This window comes from Vitis riparia, chromosome 8, assembly GCF_004353265.1.
Source record: "Vitis riparia cultivar Riparia Gloire de Montpellier isolate 1030 chromosome 8, EGFV_Vit.rip_1.0, whole genome shotgun sequence".
In the NCBI taxonomy this organism is placed as follows: domain Eukaryota; kingdom Viridiplantae; phylum Streptophyta; class Magnoliopsida; order Vitales; family Vitaceae; genus Vitis; species Vitis riparia.
Window position 1 is genome coordinate 13,293,918 of NC_048438.1, and position 14,989 is coordinate 13,308,906.

A 14,989-nucleotide genomic window follows, 5' to 3' on the forward strand; every position below is an offset into this window, starting at 1 on the left:
ATTGGGAGGACAATATGAAGAATAAAAAGAAATGAGAAAGAGGCAACAAGATTTGGGTTTTTAGATGTAACTCTTATGTCATACATTATAGGACATAAACATTACTTTATTTAGAATTGAGAATTTTGAGTTTTTGAATGCAACTCTTATGTCATTTTATGATTAGCCAGTTTTATGCATATGAAATGCTGAATGTTGGGATGCTTAACACTTCTAAATCATGTTATAATGTGTATTCACTTTTCATTTTTAGTTTTGGTGGGTTTGATGTGTTTGATGTACTATCATTTTGTGAACATTTGATATACAAATATTACTAGATGATGTAATGTATTATAGGTTAATCCATAAGCATTATGAAAATATAAGTTAAATGTAATATGATTATTATATTTATGGACAAAATTTATACAGGTTGATCTTATTTACTAATAAGCATTACAAAAATCTACAGGTTAATCAACCAAAAACAACCATATCTTTCATAATCATTTATAATAATGTAACACCATAACTCAAAGGTGATGCATTTAACGTGACATCATAACTCAAATGTGATGCATTTAATATAACACCTTATATATCTCACACAACTCTATGTCAAATTAAGCATCACTAAAAATATATGGTGTCGCTTTTGAATGTGTTACCATTTATCTGCTTTGGTGTTGCTTCCAAATACGTCACCAATTGGTACTCTCTATGGTGTTAGTGGATAAGGTGACACTATGTTATAGTGATACCCTATGTTTATAGTGACTCATTATACATGTCACCATATATCTTTTTTCCTTGTAGTACGAAGAATTCGAAAGACATGGGAAATTAGATATGGGAAATTAAAGATATTAATTGTTTTTAGTGGTATATATCCCACATTAGACAATAGAGAAAATTCTCAATGCTATATAAATATAAGTTTTTTTTAATTATATAGACATTTTTTTTTAAGTTGTGAAAACCTCTTTCAACTCGGACCTTATAATATTTACACATTGGGTGCGAGTCATTATAAATGATATTTTTTTAATTTAATTTATTTATTTATTTATTTATTTCCAAAAGCAACAAATTGAATTGTTTCTATATTCAAACTATGATTTTTTCTGCAACATGAATTTTAAAATGATACAGTGCATTCTCTCTTCTAGTGGAATGGGTGTACTCTATGATTTTTTGCTTTAAAGAACGAGTAGAAAATATGAGGATTCAGAATTGTACATTTCTCGGAAGGTATGGGGGGTCCAGAGAACCGTAATTAACATAAACTGCTATGGAGATATTACGAGATTGATTTCCCCTTTTTTTTTATTGTTTGAAACGATCAGCACTACTACAAAAATAATTTATGGTATCACTATTTATGATGTCATTTTTAAAATAATGACACTATATAGTTTAAAATCCATATAAAAGTTTTCAATTATGATCGATGATATTAATTTTAGGTTTATAGTATCAGTTTTCAAAAAATGACATCATATAAAATAATTTTTTTTAAATATTATAACTTAATGGATCCACTTTGAGAATAATGATAATATATAAAAAGTTCATTGTTTCCACTTACTCATAATCCAAAAAAAATCTCATTCCATAACCTTAACCAAAATTTTCTTATACCTCTTCTTGTACCCATAGTTAACACACAATTGTTCTTCTCTACTTCGTAGATTATCGGGTAACCCAAAATCTCTTAGATCTATCATTTTTTTATTAATGTCAAAATCTTTATTAGCACAATTGATTTATATTCATTGACTTGGTATATCTGTAATGTGGATTGTGTAAATAGTATTTTTTTTATTAACTTGTAGGAAAATAAAAACTATGTTTAACATTCCACCATATCTTTTGTTTCATTGTTAAACCCATAAACCCCAAAATGAATTAAAATAAGAAAATGAATGATTTTTTAATATGTTTCATACTCAAAATGAGAGATAAATAATTTACAATATGAAATTTTCTTTGTATCTTGTAGGAAATTTCCTAGGACTTTTTGTTTGTTTTCTAGCAATATTATAGTATATTGTGATTTCTAGGAATATTATATTATATTGTGATGAGGATATTAATCGGTGATATTTGAAAAATAATTTTTTAGAAAATTATTCTCAATATTGTCATTTCCCACAAAAGGAAAAATGAAATAGTTTTCATATCATGTTGGAGTCGGTTTTGAATGTTGGAATTAACAATGAGAAATTAATTTTATTTTTTTATTTATTAATGTAAATGAGTTGTTTTTTTATTTTATTTAAATAGGAATGAAAAATTTTATAATTATAAAAATGATCAACTCTTATATTTTGAATTTTTTCTATTCCTTTACATGGTACTATGGTTAATATAATTCTCATCTTCTTCTATTCATATTTTTTTCTATTCTTAAAATATGCTTTTTGTTTTTTGCTTTTACCTTTTTTTTTTTTTTTTCTTATTGTTTTTATATATCTTGACCAAAATTTAAAGTAATTTGAGATTGATGATGAAATTTCCCTTTCAAGATTATAAAATTTCTATAAAATCTTTTTATTACATAATTTTTTCAATTCCTTCCATAAAACTCTTCATTTTTCCTTTTTTTTAGAAGAAGATGTTTGATAATTTTCTTTTGATTTTCTATGAAATTTTATTTTATTGGACTGATTGTTTATTATAGTATGTTGTGGTGAAGATATTGGTTGGTGATATTTGAAAAATAATTTTTGAGAATAAAAATATGTTTTATTCTTGCCTTATTTTCTTATTATATTTAGATGTATTGACTAAACTTTGGAGGAATTTGAGAATGAAATTTTCCTTTCAAGGTTAGGAAATTTCTGTAAAATCCTTTTATTACAATTTTTTTTTTTTCAATTCCTTCCTTAAAACTCTTCATTTTCTTCATTTTTCTTTTTTCTGAAAAAGATGTTTGATAATTTATTAATTTAAAGAATATTAAAAGTAAAAAAATTAAAACATTGAATATTTTTTCCTTTGATGTTTTTATTTTTTTATTATTTTTATTTGAACATATTTTTCATATCCAAATTTTTTATTAATTATTTTACTTAGAAAAAAGAAATATCAATTGAAGTTATGATTGAAAAATCAATCATTTTTATGAAAGGTTCTTTAATTCTTTCTTATATTAATTTTTCTCTTAACAATTTTTTTTAATAATGAATTAGGTTTTTTGTCTTATATACACAAATATTACTAGATGATATAATATATTACAAGTTAATCCATAAGCATTATGAAAATATAAGTTAAATGTAATATGATTATTATATTTATGGACAAAATTTACACAGGTTTTATTAATATGCATTAAAAAAATCTACAGGCTAATCAACCAAAAACAACCATATCTTCTATAATCATTTATAATAATGTAACACCATAACTCAAAGATGATGCATTTAACATGACACCATAAATCAAAGGTGATGCATTTAATATGACATTTTATATATCTCACCAACTCTATATGAAATTAAGCATCACTAAAAATATATGGTATCGCTTTTGAATGTGTCACTATTTATCTATTTTGATGTTGCTTCCAAATGCGTCACCAATTGGTACTCTCTTGGTGTCAGTGAATAAAGTGACACTATGTTGTAATGATACCCTATGTTTATAGTGACTCATTATAAATGTCATCATATATCTTTTTTCCTTGTAGTACGAAGAATTCGAAAGACATGGGAAATTAGATATGAGAAATTAAAGAAATTAATTGTTTCTAGTGGTATATATCCCACATTAGACAATAAAGAAAATTTTCAACGCTATATAAATATAAGTTTTTTTAATCATATAGATGTTTTTTTTTTAAGTTGTCAAAACCTCTTTGAACTCGGACTATACAATATTTACACGTTGGGTGCGAGTCATTATAAATGATATTTTTGTTATTTATTTATTTCCAAAAGCAACAAATTGAATTGTTTCTATATTCAAACTAACATGCGTGGAGATTTCACTAACTAAAATTCCTACTTTTGTCACGAAGTGGTATTGAAAAATGAACACTATGTGAGATGCGATATTGAAACCTTGGCAGTGAAGGCAACCCTTATTTTCCCAATAATACATCCAAATGCATCAAATTTCGCACTTAATAATTAGCACCACGTGGTAGGGCTGTAAATGTACTCGAAACACATTCTGCTTTGGCTTGAAATTGACTCGTCTTTAGATAGTTGGAACTCAACTCACCAAATTTATAGGCTTAAATTTTAACATTAAATTAAGCTTATTTAAAATATAAGTTGAGTGTGAGCACTAGCTCAAATTCATAACTGTCAAATTTAAGTTATTAACTTAAAATTTATTATTTATTTGCTTATTTTTTGCTTTAAGAATTAGGATTATTTGATAAAATTAATTTAAATTTTATTTAAAATTATCAAATTAACATATTTACCTCGTTAATTTTAACTTATAATTATTTTCATTAATTGCAAGTAATAAATTTATTTTCAAAATATTTATATTTAAAGTAATGCAAATGTATAAGATAAGCATAAAAAATTTTATTATAAAAAATGAATCATGGATATAAAATCATAATTGTAAAATATAAATTCACTAGAATGGTCAAATGAGACAAAAAAAAAATGAATTAACTATTTTTACTTAATACTTAAAATACTTAAAGTTAAAAATTAGTTTAAATTTTAATATTAAGTTATTTTACTAAACATGTTTAGAGTTCGTTTAACAATGTTTTTAAAAAATTACTTTTAGCCTGTAAAGTATTTTTAAAGAAAAATAGAATGTGTTTGTTAGTGTAGAAAGTATTTCTAATCTTTTTAACATTTATAAATTTTTATCTTTCAAATATTAAAAATGTTATAGATGTTTTATAAAATCACTATCAAACATACTTTAAGATGATAAAATTAAAGAAATACTTTTAAATTTTTGAAAAATTACTAATACTATTCACTTATAATGTTTTATGGAAAAACATTTGATAAATGACTTTTAAAACATTCTTTAACTAAAAACACTATCAAACATATGTTTAATCTATTTAATAATTTAAATTAGGTTATTAAGTTCTTAATTTAATAAACTTTATATTTATTACTTAATAACTTAAATTAACTTTAATTTAAATTATTCTTAAATTTTTAACTTAAAATTTATTATTTATTTATTAATTTAAGTATTAAGGTTGTTTTATAAAATTAACTTAAACTTTTTATTTTACACCATCAAATTAACATATTTACTCTAATTAATTTTAACTAATATTTATTCTTATTAATCATAACTCATATTCATTTTCATTAATTCTAAGTAATAAATTTATTTATACAGCCTTTGTATTTAAGATAAACATAAAATATTTATTATAAAAAATAAGTCATAAATTTATTAATAAATTGTTAAGTTATTAAATCGATTTATCAAACACATTCTAAGTCTCAAACTCATCTAAAATAAGTTAAGTTGAACTTAAACAAATGATCGTACCTTGATCTTTCCCTAATCTTCAGCCAAGTCAAAAAAACTAAAATCATTTGAATGGTCGGCTCAAATCCCTTTTTTACACTCTAAAGAATAGATTTTTAATTTACGAGTGCCGGACAGGAAAATAAGCCCTTTATACACATCTTAAAACATTCGAACCGACAAAATTGTTCATTTAAATCAAACCCAAATGATACAAATGAACCAATCGTCTGGCTCTTTTCAACGATTTCAGCTAACCCCATTCAACCATCTTTGTGGTCCATGAAAAGATTGTCAATAATTGAACCTCATAAATCAACCAAATCTCCCCTGAACATCAAACAAAACCTCAAGCTCCTAGGATGCCAGGTCCTTTTTTTTTAACAGAAAGGTTGACACAGAAACTTCGGCAAGAACAAGGCCAATCCAATATATAGTTTTGTCTTTGCACGTATAATTAATTACACACACACGTATTTAGATATCGACAGAGTCCATATATACCATCAAACAAAAGAATCAATCCTTTGTATTCTTCGAAAGATGTTTCACCCCACTTTATTTCCACCCTCGGAGGATAATACTACCATCATAAGCTGTGCTTTTGTTTTTGTTCCTTCTGTTGTGCGTCATGCATTGCGTGCTAACTAATTACAGGGTTATTGCGAGAATTGTTTTGGCTCCGAAACTCACAAAAAAAATAAAAAAAATAAAAAAAATAAAAAAATAAAAAAGTCATGTGCTGTCTGTGAGATGATAAGAAGGATGAGCATGGAGTCATAATGTGTGGGAAGAGATTTGAAATGGAAAGAGAAAAAAGGGGGTAAGAGGGAGAGATTCCAAGGAGAAAAAAACATGGGGCAGAATCTGGGGTGTCCAGTTGGCCTCATTATGTCCCCCCACACAATTATTTTAGCATGTCTTTTTCCTTGGCGTTTTGCATGGGTGTGAATACAGCCAACAGCAGCATCTCTACCGATTTTTTTGCCTTCGATTTCTGGATCAACTGCGAGGGGTAATCTCCGGTGGTTTGGCTTTTAACCACAAGGGACTCGTAACACTTGTTCTTCTTCAAAATCCATACAAATGTAAAACATAAATGAGATTACAGCCATTAAGAGCGGCCTCAGTGGATGCTGGATGGAGTCCAAACATCATGACTGGGGTGTAATTTGTAATGGATTCCATTTCTATTTAGGCTCAAATGTTACACGCGTAAATCTAATCTAATAATATAAAATGTGCGGAGATCATCAGCAAATAATTTAGGGAGCTAAGAGGCGTGACAGCAGGCGTCTTATTTGTTGAGTGACACGTAATTAAACATATAAAAAAATAAAAATAAAAATAAAATGGAAGATCACACACGAAAGTCAAGTGCAAAGATGCATTATTAGCTTAATTAATAACATAAATAATCCAAACAATTCTTATATTAAGAATGAATGCATAATTGGTCGGGTTCATTCTTGTCGCCGGAAGGAACGATATGCACGTGAATCGTGATTCGTGATTCGTGAGAACCTTTTCCTTATTCTTTCTTAATTATCAATGAGTAACATCTCCCATGGTTATCTTGAGATGATCCAGGCCGCTGGATGCTCAACACCATTCACATCATCCACCACCTACCATATATTCCTTAATTTCAAACTTCAACTGCTGAATGTACGGCGTAATATGGGTTCGGGTTCGTCAATGTAGGTTATGACTCAAGACAAACCAGTTGCTTTCTATTCAATTTCATTAGATTTCTTGATGTAATCACAAGATTTGATCTTATTTTATTGGTATATCAGGGCCCACGCCAGCATGAGATTAACACCATATATTACCTTTGCACAGTGCTCCTAGACTTACAACCATTTGGGTCGATGATATCGGAGGCTCATTGATTCCCTAGGTTCCTCCATCACCAACAACAAACCCTCCCTCCATGGACACACAACTCAGCTCAAATATTCAACTTCAACTTCCCCCTGGTTTCAGATTCCACCCATCAGATGAAGAGCTCATTATCCACTATTTGAGGAACAAAGCAACTTCAAGTCCAATTCCAGCATCGATTATTGCTGAAGTAGATCTTTATAAGTACAACCCATGGGAGCTACCAAGTCTGTATCACACCAACTTTTTTTTTTTTTTTCTTTTTTCTTTACTTCCCTTTGTTTTGTGTTTTATGTTCACTTAGCAAATGTCACCCTTTTTCCTTTTTTTTTTTTTTGGTAAACAGCCAAAGCTTTGTTTGGACAGGATGAATGGTATTTCTTTACACCAAGAGATAGGAAGTATCCAAATGGAGTGAGGCCTAATAGAGCAGCAGCTTCAGGTTACTGGAAGGCTACTGGGACCGATAAACCAATTCTCACTTCCTGCGGAACAAGGAGCATTGGGGTCAAGAAAGCTCTGGTGTTCTACAGAGGGCGCCCTCCAAAGGGAGTTAAGACGGACTGGATCATGCATGAGTATAGACTACTCGATTCAATGTTTCGGACTTTGAAACATAAAGGGTCCATGAGAGTAAGTAGTTCCAAATGATATCTGACTGAATATGCTTTTTGTTCTTCTTTACCATGACATAAGAAAATAAGGCTTCATTTTATTCAACTAAAAATTTTGACAATGATTCCAAAAAATGGGGGACCTAACCTTTCAAGCCGCTACTCCATGTTCCCGCATTTGGTAATCCGTGAGGAATTTGAAATAATGTAACACTGAATTTAATGCTACACCTGGAACAAGTTATAGACCATAAGAAAGGTTGGATGGGTAGTTTTCCATTTTGGGCCTTTGCCAATTTATACCTACTAATAGTAATAGTAGCATGTGTATGTATGCACATATCAATTATTGAGATATGCAGCTTAAGATTGATGGGATACTTCTCTATGATGCAGTTGGATGATTGGGTACTGTGTCGGGTTCGGCAGAAGAGCAGCATCCCAAGGAACATCTGGGAAGATCGAAATGGTCCTAGCAGTGAACCGGCTAGCTACTCCCCAGCAGTGGACAAAGCATGCAATATGACTACAAATTCTAATGTCGAAATGGTAAAAAGTTATCTCTACAATGATTGCCCACTGCTACCTTACATCTTTGCCTCTCAAGATTTTTCAGCCATAAGCTTTGAAGGTAGAAATAAGGGAAAATTTTACTCTTCAGTCTGCAGCGAGAACAATTCAGATCAAAAGAATTTGCTAGTTTCAGTTTCGTCTTCCAACAGCTTGTTCAACCCTCAAAAGAGAAAGCCTATTGAAGGAAATCAGTATGAGGGTTTCCTTCCACCTAGCAAGAAGCTAAACAATGGGGATGATAAGGACAAATTCCTACTATCTGTTGATAGTACAGAAATGAATTGCTGTAGAACAGAAGAGTCTGAAGACAACAATTTCACTGCTGATCAATGGGATTCCATCACCCAATATCAAGAGCTTAATCACTTGGCCTTCACAGAGAGTTAATAATGGAGGACAGATGCGCATAGCATCAGGGATTTCAAAGACAAAATAGTGGAGGGATGTTTATACATTACAGCCCAAGCATATGTTGATATTATTTCATTATTATTATACTATGTAAATAATAGAGTACTTGTGAGACTAGGGCAACTACATCATATATTTGTGAATATTGATATGCATAAATATCATTGTACTTTCAAGGTTTGTGAATCTTTAGAGAACATATTTGCTGCAGTGTAGACATTAAAGTGCTTCCTATAATTAGGTTTATTAAGTTACTAATTTGACCCAAAAGCTTAAACTGTTTTGTAATAAACCAGCATCCTCCCTCATATGTGGGCCCATACTCATACATGTGGAGGCAAACCATACATCACAGATAACAAAGAAACAGAAGTGGGGATAAACAAACAGAAAAATCTGAACACAAGACCTTGAGTGAACTAAAGCTTTGGTACCATGTTAAAAACTAATTTGACATCTGATACAATGTTAGATGACCAATTTGATAAAAAAGCTTAAGTTGTTGGGTAAAGAGTTAAAAATGTAGACCATACAAAGCCCTCTTTCACATACAGATCCATACCCATACTTGGAGTGGTAAATCACAAATCATGGATCACAGAAAAAAAAAGAGGGTGGAATAAACAGATTGAGACACTCGAACTTGAGACATCTAGTTCACTAAAGCACTACTACTATATTAAGTTACCAAATTAAACCAAAAGCAGAATATGTTAGGTCAAGGACCAACAATGTATAATGTTAGTTCATATGTTCTCATGCTTTTAATTATAATTGACAACCAATTTTTAGGACTATTATATCTTAAAAATTGAAAACAGACGAATGTATGACAAACTAGATGGAACATCCCTGTAATTTACCCACATATATAAAGACAATAAGTTTATTTGCGAATTTGAAATGTTAAGCATCCTCCTAATTATTTTCAATGCTTGTATACCCAATCTTCACAACTAGGCACTTCTTTCAGCAATAGTACCTAGACATGACCCTTTTTTTGTTGTCATAAACAAAAATTGGTTTCCTTTCCCTGAATTTTACTCCTATATTTCAAAATTTATCTTTTGTTAAAAAAGGGATTCTATAGATATTCATATCCAGAAAGTTGCTACTTCATTGGGCATCTTCTACTGGGTGGTAATAATTGGTTCATTTTTCATGGGACTGTTGATGGGGTATCACTGCTAGAGGCTTGACTGAGGTTTAACCTGCACTCTTGTTTATCCAAGAACGAAAGAAAGAAAAAAAAAGCATAATAATGAAAAATAATCAATAAGGAAGGTTTCACCTGCGATGGCGCAGCTGGACTCTTACGACTTCCCAGTTGAACATCTTTGAGGCAAAGGGTCATTTTGACAGGCTGGAGCATCAAGAGAGAGAAGGGACTGTCTGAATGGATGAAGGTAGGGAAGTGAGGCTAGGATTGGCATGCAGAAAATTTGGAGCAAACAAGAAACCCCTTAATGGAGAATTCAGGGAGAAAATAAGGTTTTATCATAACTCCGAGGAAGATTTTTTGGTATTCCGTTTGTTCTAAGAATGGAAAATGGTATTCCATCATATTCTGGAGGACAGGAAAATCACTAGGTGAGAGGCAATTGCTCCCAAACCAGATTTTTCAACAAACATGGAGAGGGTAATCATGGTAACCCTTCCCAGTGAAAAATCAATAGAGATGAACAAAGACTTGTCTGCTTGTATTTAGAAATAATATACAGCAGGGTACGACATGAGATGGGACTGGGTGCTATTGACAGTGAGATATCGTGTAAGAGGGAGGATTGTCCATTGATGAATAATCCTATATAGAATAGACAATAAAAGTACAACTGTACAGAATAGACTATAAAAGTACAAAAATAAATCTGGGAATATTACATGATATATAACAAAAGGAAATCAAGTCAATTTATGGAAATAAATTGACTAATTCTATTAGAGAAAGAGGCCATCAACAAATCAATGAATAATCCTATTTAATTCCCATTTAGATTGTAAGACAACTTGATAGAACCAAAATCCTTGGTAATGAATTTGTGATCTTCAACAAAAACGAACAAATGGAGTAAACAGAAAATGCTATGGAAAAGCAGATTTCTTTCATTGCCTTAACATAGTTACAATAAAATGCTTGCTAAGGTGGAAATAAAAGCTCACTAACTCAAAGGCCTTTTCTTGGTATTCCCTCGCACACACTGGGTTTTGTGTCAGGAATCATCTTTGCATTAATTGTATTCCCCCAAGTGTTTTCCACTATACCTAACAACACGCTTGCTGAAGATCGTGATCCCCTACAACAAGCTTCCAGCTGCTAATTAATCCAAGGGTTTAACACAGTGAAATCTGCAACAGTTCTTCTTACCTTCTTTTAAATCTGTCTTCTATTCTTCTATTTTAATTTATTTTTTTCCTATATAGGTGTTTGCCATATTTGAGACTTTAATTGTCAAGCTGAAGGAACATGACTGTGAGCGTCCCCAAATGAAGATCTTGTTGCTGCAAAAAGATCACAAACTTGCTAATGCTTTTAGGACAAGGAATGAAGAAACCAAGTGTGCCTCACTGTTACAAGCGTAAGTTAAAATGCTTGAAAAACTAGTAGAAAAACTGAAAAAGAGCTTTGTTGATCAACTATAGAAGAATGTCTTAATAATCTAAGAGAATGAAAAGTTATGAAGGGAAGCTAAGGAGCAAACTCAGAAAGTTGAAGCCAACTAAATCACTATTGTTGGAAGTTGGAACTACAAGCTACTTCCACTAGACAATTGGAAGAGAAAGTGAATGTGTCTTGAAATCTTGGTTATGATTTAGGCTATAAGATACTTTCACTAGACAATTGGAAGATTTCATTAGAAGCCAAAGGATTATGAACCTAAGGAGACCATGTCTTCGTTTATCAGTATATGATGAGGGAAAGTAGCAAGAATGATAAACAAACCTAAGGAGCAAGTCCAAATCCAGGTGGTTCTTCAAAACCCTCAACCCAAGTACACTAGGCAACTCTAGGCATTCCGTTCCTAGGCTTCAAGAGTATGGTTCAAGCTTCTTTATTAAGGAGGGTGTAGCTAAAGGATTATGAACGGATACTATTTTTTCCCCATTAGATCCTAAGGGGAAGAAAGTTCCTAGGTCTTCAGTGAGATCAAGAGATGGTAGTGCTATTAGTTTTTAGAGATAGAGGCCTACTCATTATTCTTATGCTAGGCCACAAACAAATTTAAGCCCACTTTCCTCACCCATAGTATGAGTATTAGCAACCTTTTGTTCACCAACCCATGATTGCTCGGACTAGCATTCAATCCTAACTATCATATTTGAGACCCAACTACCTAAGGCATATGCTCGGAGACCTAGGAGGCGGTACACTCCACTTGGCATGTCCTTGACCCAAGCTTTCCAAAAGTGCTAGAAAGCCAAACTTTTGACTTCTTTAGCACTATATATTGCCTCAGCCACTACCACTACATTTCCGTCTAAATATGTACTATGCTTATCATTAAACACAAGGTCATGATACAAATTATTACATTGTGCTCCACAATAAAATCAAAGACCTAATTGATGCAGAGGTGATCAACTTATGAACCCTTAGTATGACACCAAACCCTTGCCTACTCATACTAATCATGTAATGATAACTCCCCTACTAGCCTTCATTAGATGGACTTTGGTAATGTTAATGACTTTGTACAAGAGAAGGTCAACCAAACTGCAATCTACTTTGTGCATCTATTGAGGCAAACCAATCAGGCCTTTTTTTATGATGTCATTGAAACTATCAAATCCTAACCTCATCAAATTAGATGATGATTATGTCGGTGGTTACAATTTTGTTACTACCGGTATTCATGTTGTTCAACCAATTGAGAGGCCACTATTTGTTTAGACTTCAGACTCTGCAAACTTAAGTGACCCTGTTTCGACTCCCTGCTATAGATCAATTACCCTATTCATGTCGGCTCCAAACCCTTACAATGATGGTACAAACATATAGCTTCTGACGCGTAACAATTGAGTAGCTCAACAACAACCCACATAGTATAAACCACTTGTTGAAGAGATAATGAGAGCACAAATCAGGTAAAAGGATGATGAGATCATATGGTAACTTAAGAGGACCTAGGCCAACCTCTACATTTGGGCCTTCTTGCATAAGATGGTTAAAAATACTTTATTTTTTCAATCCAATCGCTCTTTTGATTTTAGAAAAACTCACAAGGGGGTATTAGTGAGAAATCTAATCCAATACAGATTGCTTCCTCCACTTCTCCCAGTGAGCTAGTTCACATGGTTACTATAGATCGAGCTACCTGAATAGCATTCTCAGATAACGATTTGCCTAAAAATAGATTTGATCACACCCATCTTCTTTATATTATAGTGGTTATTCAAAGCAAAGGGTCCTATTGATGTGGTTAGACAACAAGCCAACCCTAGATGTTTGCCCATTATCTGTCACTATTGTTTTGGGATTCAAACTTACAGACTTCAGTTCATCAATCCATCTTGTGTGAACCTATGAAAACACCATTCGGGAGGTGAGTGGTACGTTGATGTTAGGGATACGGGCTAGTCTAGTAACATTCCCCACCTTATTCTAGGTGTTGAAGGTGCCCAGATCCTTCAACCTACTACTTAGATAACCTTAGATACATGAGGCTCATTCAATTCCATCTTCCCTTCATCAGAAGGTGAAGTTCATACAAGGAGGCTGAGTCATTACTATACATGCAAGTGGAGATGCTTCATTGTCCTCAAAACCAATGTTAAAGATTAACCATACATGATAACTTGTTTCTTACTACATTTACATTTGATAAGATCTAGATGTTGGAGTTAATGGAGCCTTATTGTGATTTACCATTTTCTTTTCATGATCATGGTAGTCGAGTAGTGGCTGAAATGTTGAGGGATATGATCTATTTGCCTGGTTTAGGATTGGGTCGTTGACAGCAACGTATTGCAAAGTTTATTAAGGTAGTCAACTAGGATGTACCATTTCGCATCAAATATACACCTCCAGAGTGAGATCTCATTCAAGTATCACAAATCCCAAGCTAGGGCATTAGCACAACATTGAGATGAGTCATTTGACCACCCTATCAAGCTTATGGGAGCAAATGGGTAAATTATTTTGTTAAAGTGGGAAGCATAGCATTCAGGTGGCCTATAGTGGGCCATGTTGATAGTTTAGTTGCTAGAGATGGGTCAGAGATAGAGGAGATGTTCCAACAAGTGCAAGTGGATGATGGTCTAAGAGTTTCATCGAAACAAAGTGGTATTCTTACATTCCCATGTTGTGATCGCATGATTTTCCTTTACTTTCCAATTGATATCAATGCGTATAAGGACCTACTTAAGTCAGTCATTTAGATAGATAAGGATGTTGCCAGAGATGAGAACCATGATGAGTTAAAATATTATAGGCATGGAATAGGTGAGAGTCTTGGAGAAACCAAACATGACTAGATCAACCAATATCCTTAACTTGATGATGATGACCATGACAGATACAGAGACATCACAGCCAACTGCAGAGCTTGTCTGGTTAGAGTCTGTTAATGAGTCTATACTGAGTTTTTACGAGTCTATGCGTTAAGGGAGAGGGTTTTTTGTGCTTTCTTAGTGGCTTGGGTTCTTTTGTAAGGGGGTGAGTTGTTCTACACTGTATCTATTTGAGTCGCTTCTTTAGCGCCTCTTTTGCAATACACATATTACTTATTGATCAAAAAAAAAAAATGTTGAGTATTGTTTGGTGTCTCAAGTTGATGATGTACCCCCTTTCTTTCATATATGATACAAGTTCATTTGAGTATTTGTTTGTCTTGTGATGGCATGTGCACCACTTCATATATGAGGTAGTAATCATCTAGCACTAACATAATGAATTAAAGGACAAGTTTGGGTCTCGCACCTCAAATGATGAGTCCCTTAACTTTGTCAAGGGTCACACTAACTTTTAAAACTGCACCCACCATGAAAGATACAAAGACCATTGGCTTAGGATTAGAGGACCAACTTAGAGAGCTCTAGATTGGGACTTC

At 32.2% G+C, this 14,989-nt stretch overlaps 1 protein-coding gene across 1 annotated transcript; it reads left to right on the plus strand.

Annotated features, from left to right (window-relative positions):
- Positions 1-7,338: 7,338 nt before the first annotated feature.
- On the plus strand, positions 7,339-9,152 carry LOC117920030 (NAC domain-containing protein 67-like). Its single transcript, XM_034837376.1, has 3 exons — positions 7,339-7,571; positions 7,691-7,977; positions 8,355-9,152. Exons 1-3 carry the CDS (start codon positions 7,394-7,396, stop codon positions 8,916-8,918), a joined length of 1,029 nt encoding a protein of 342 aa, XP_034693267.1. The 5' UTR covers positions 7,339-7,393; the 3' UTR covers positions 8,919-9,152.
- Positions 9,153-14,989: the final 5,837 nt, after the last annotated feature.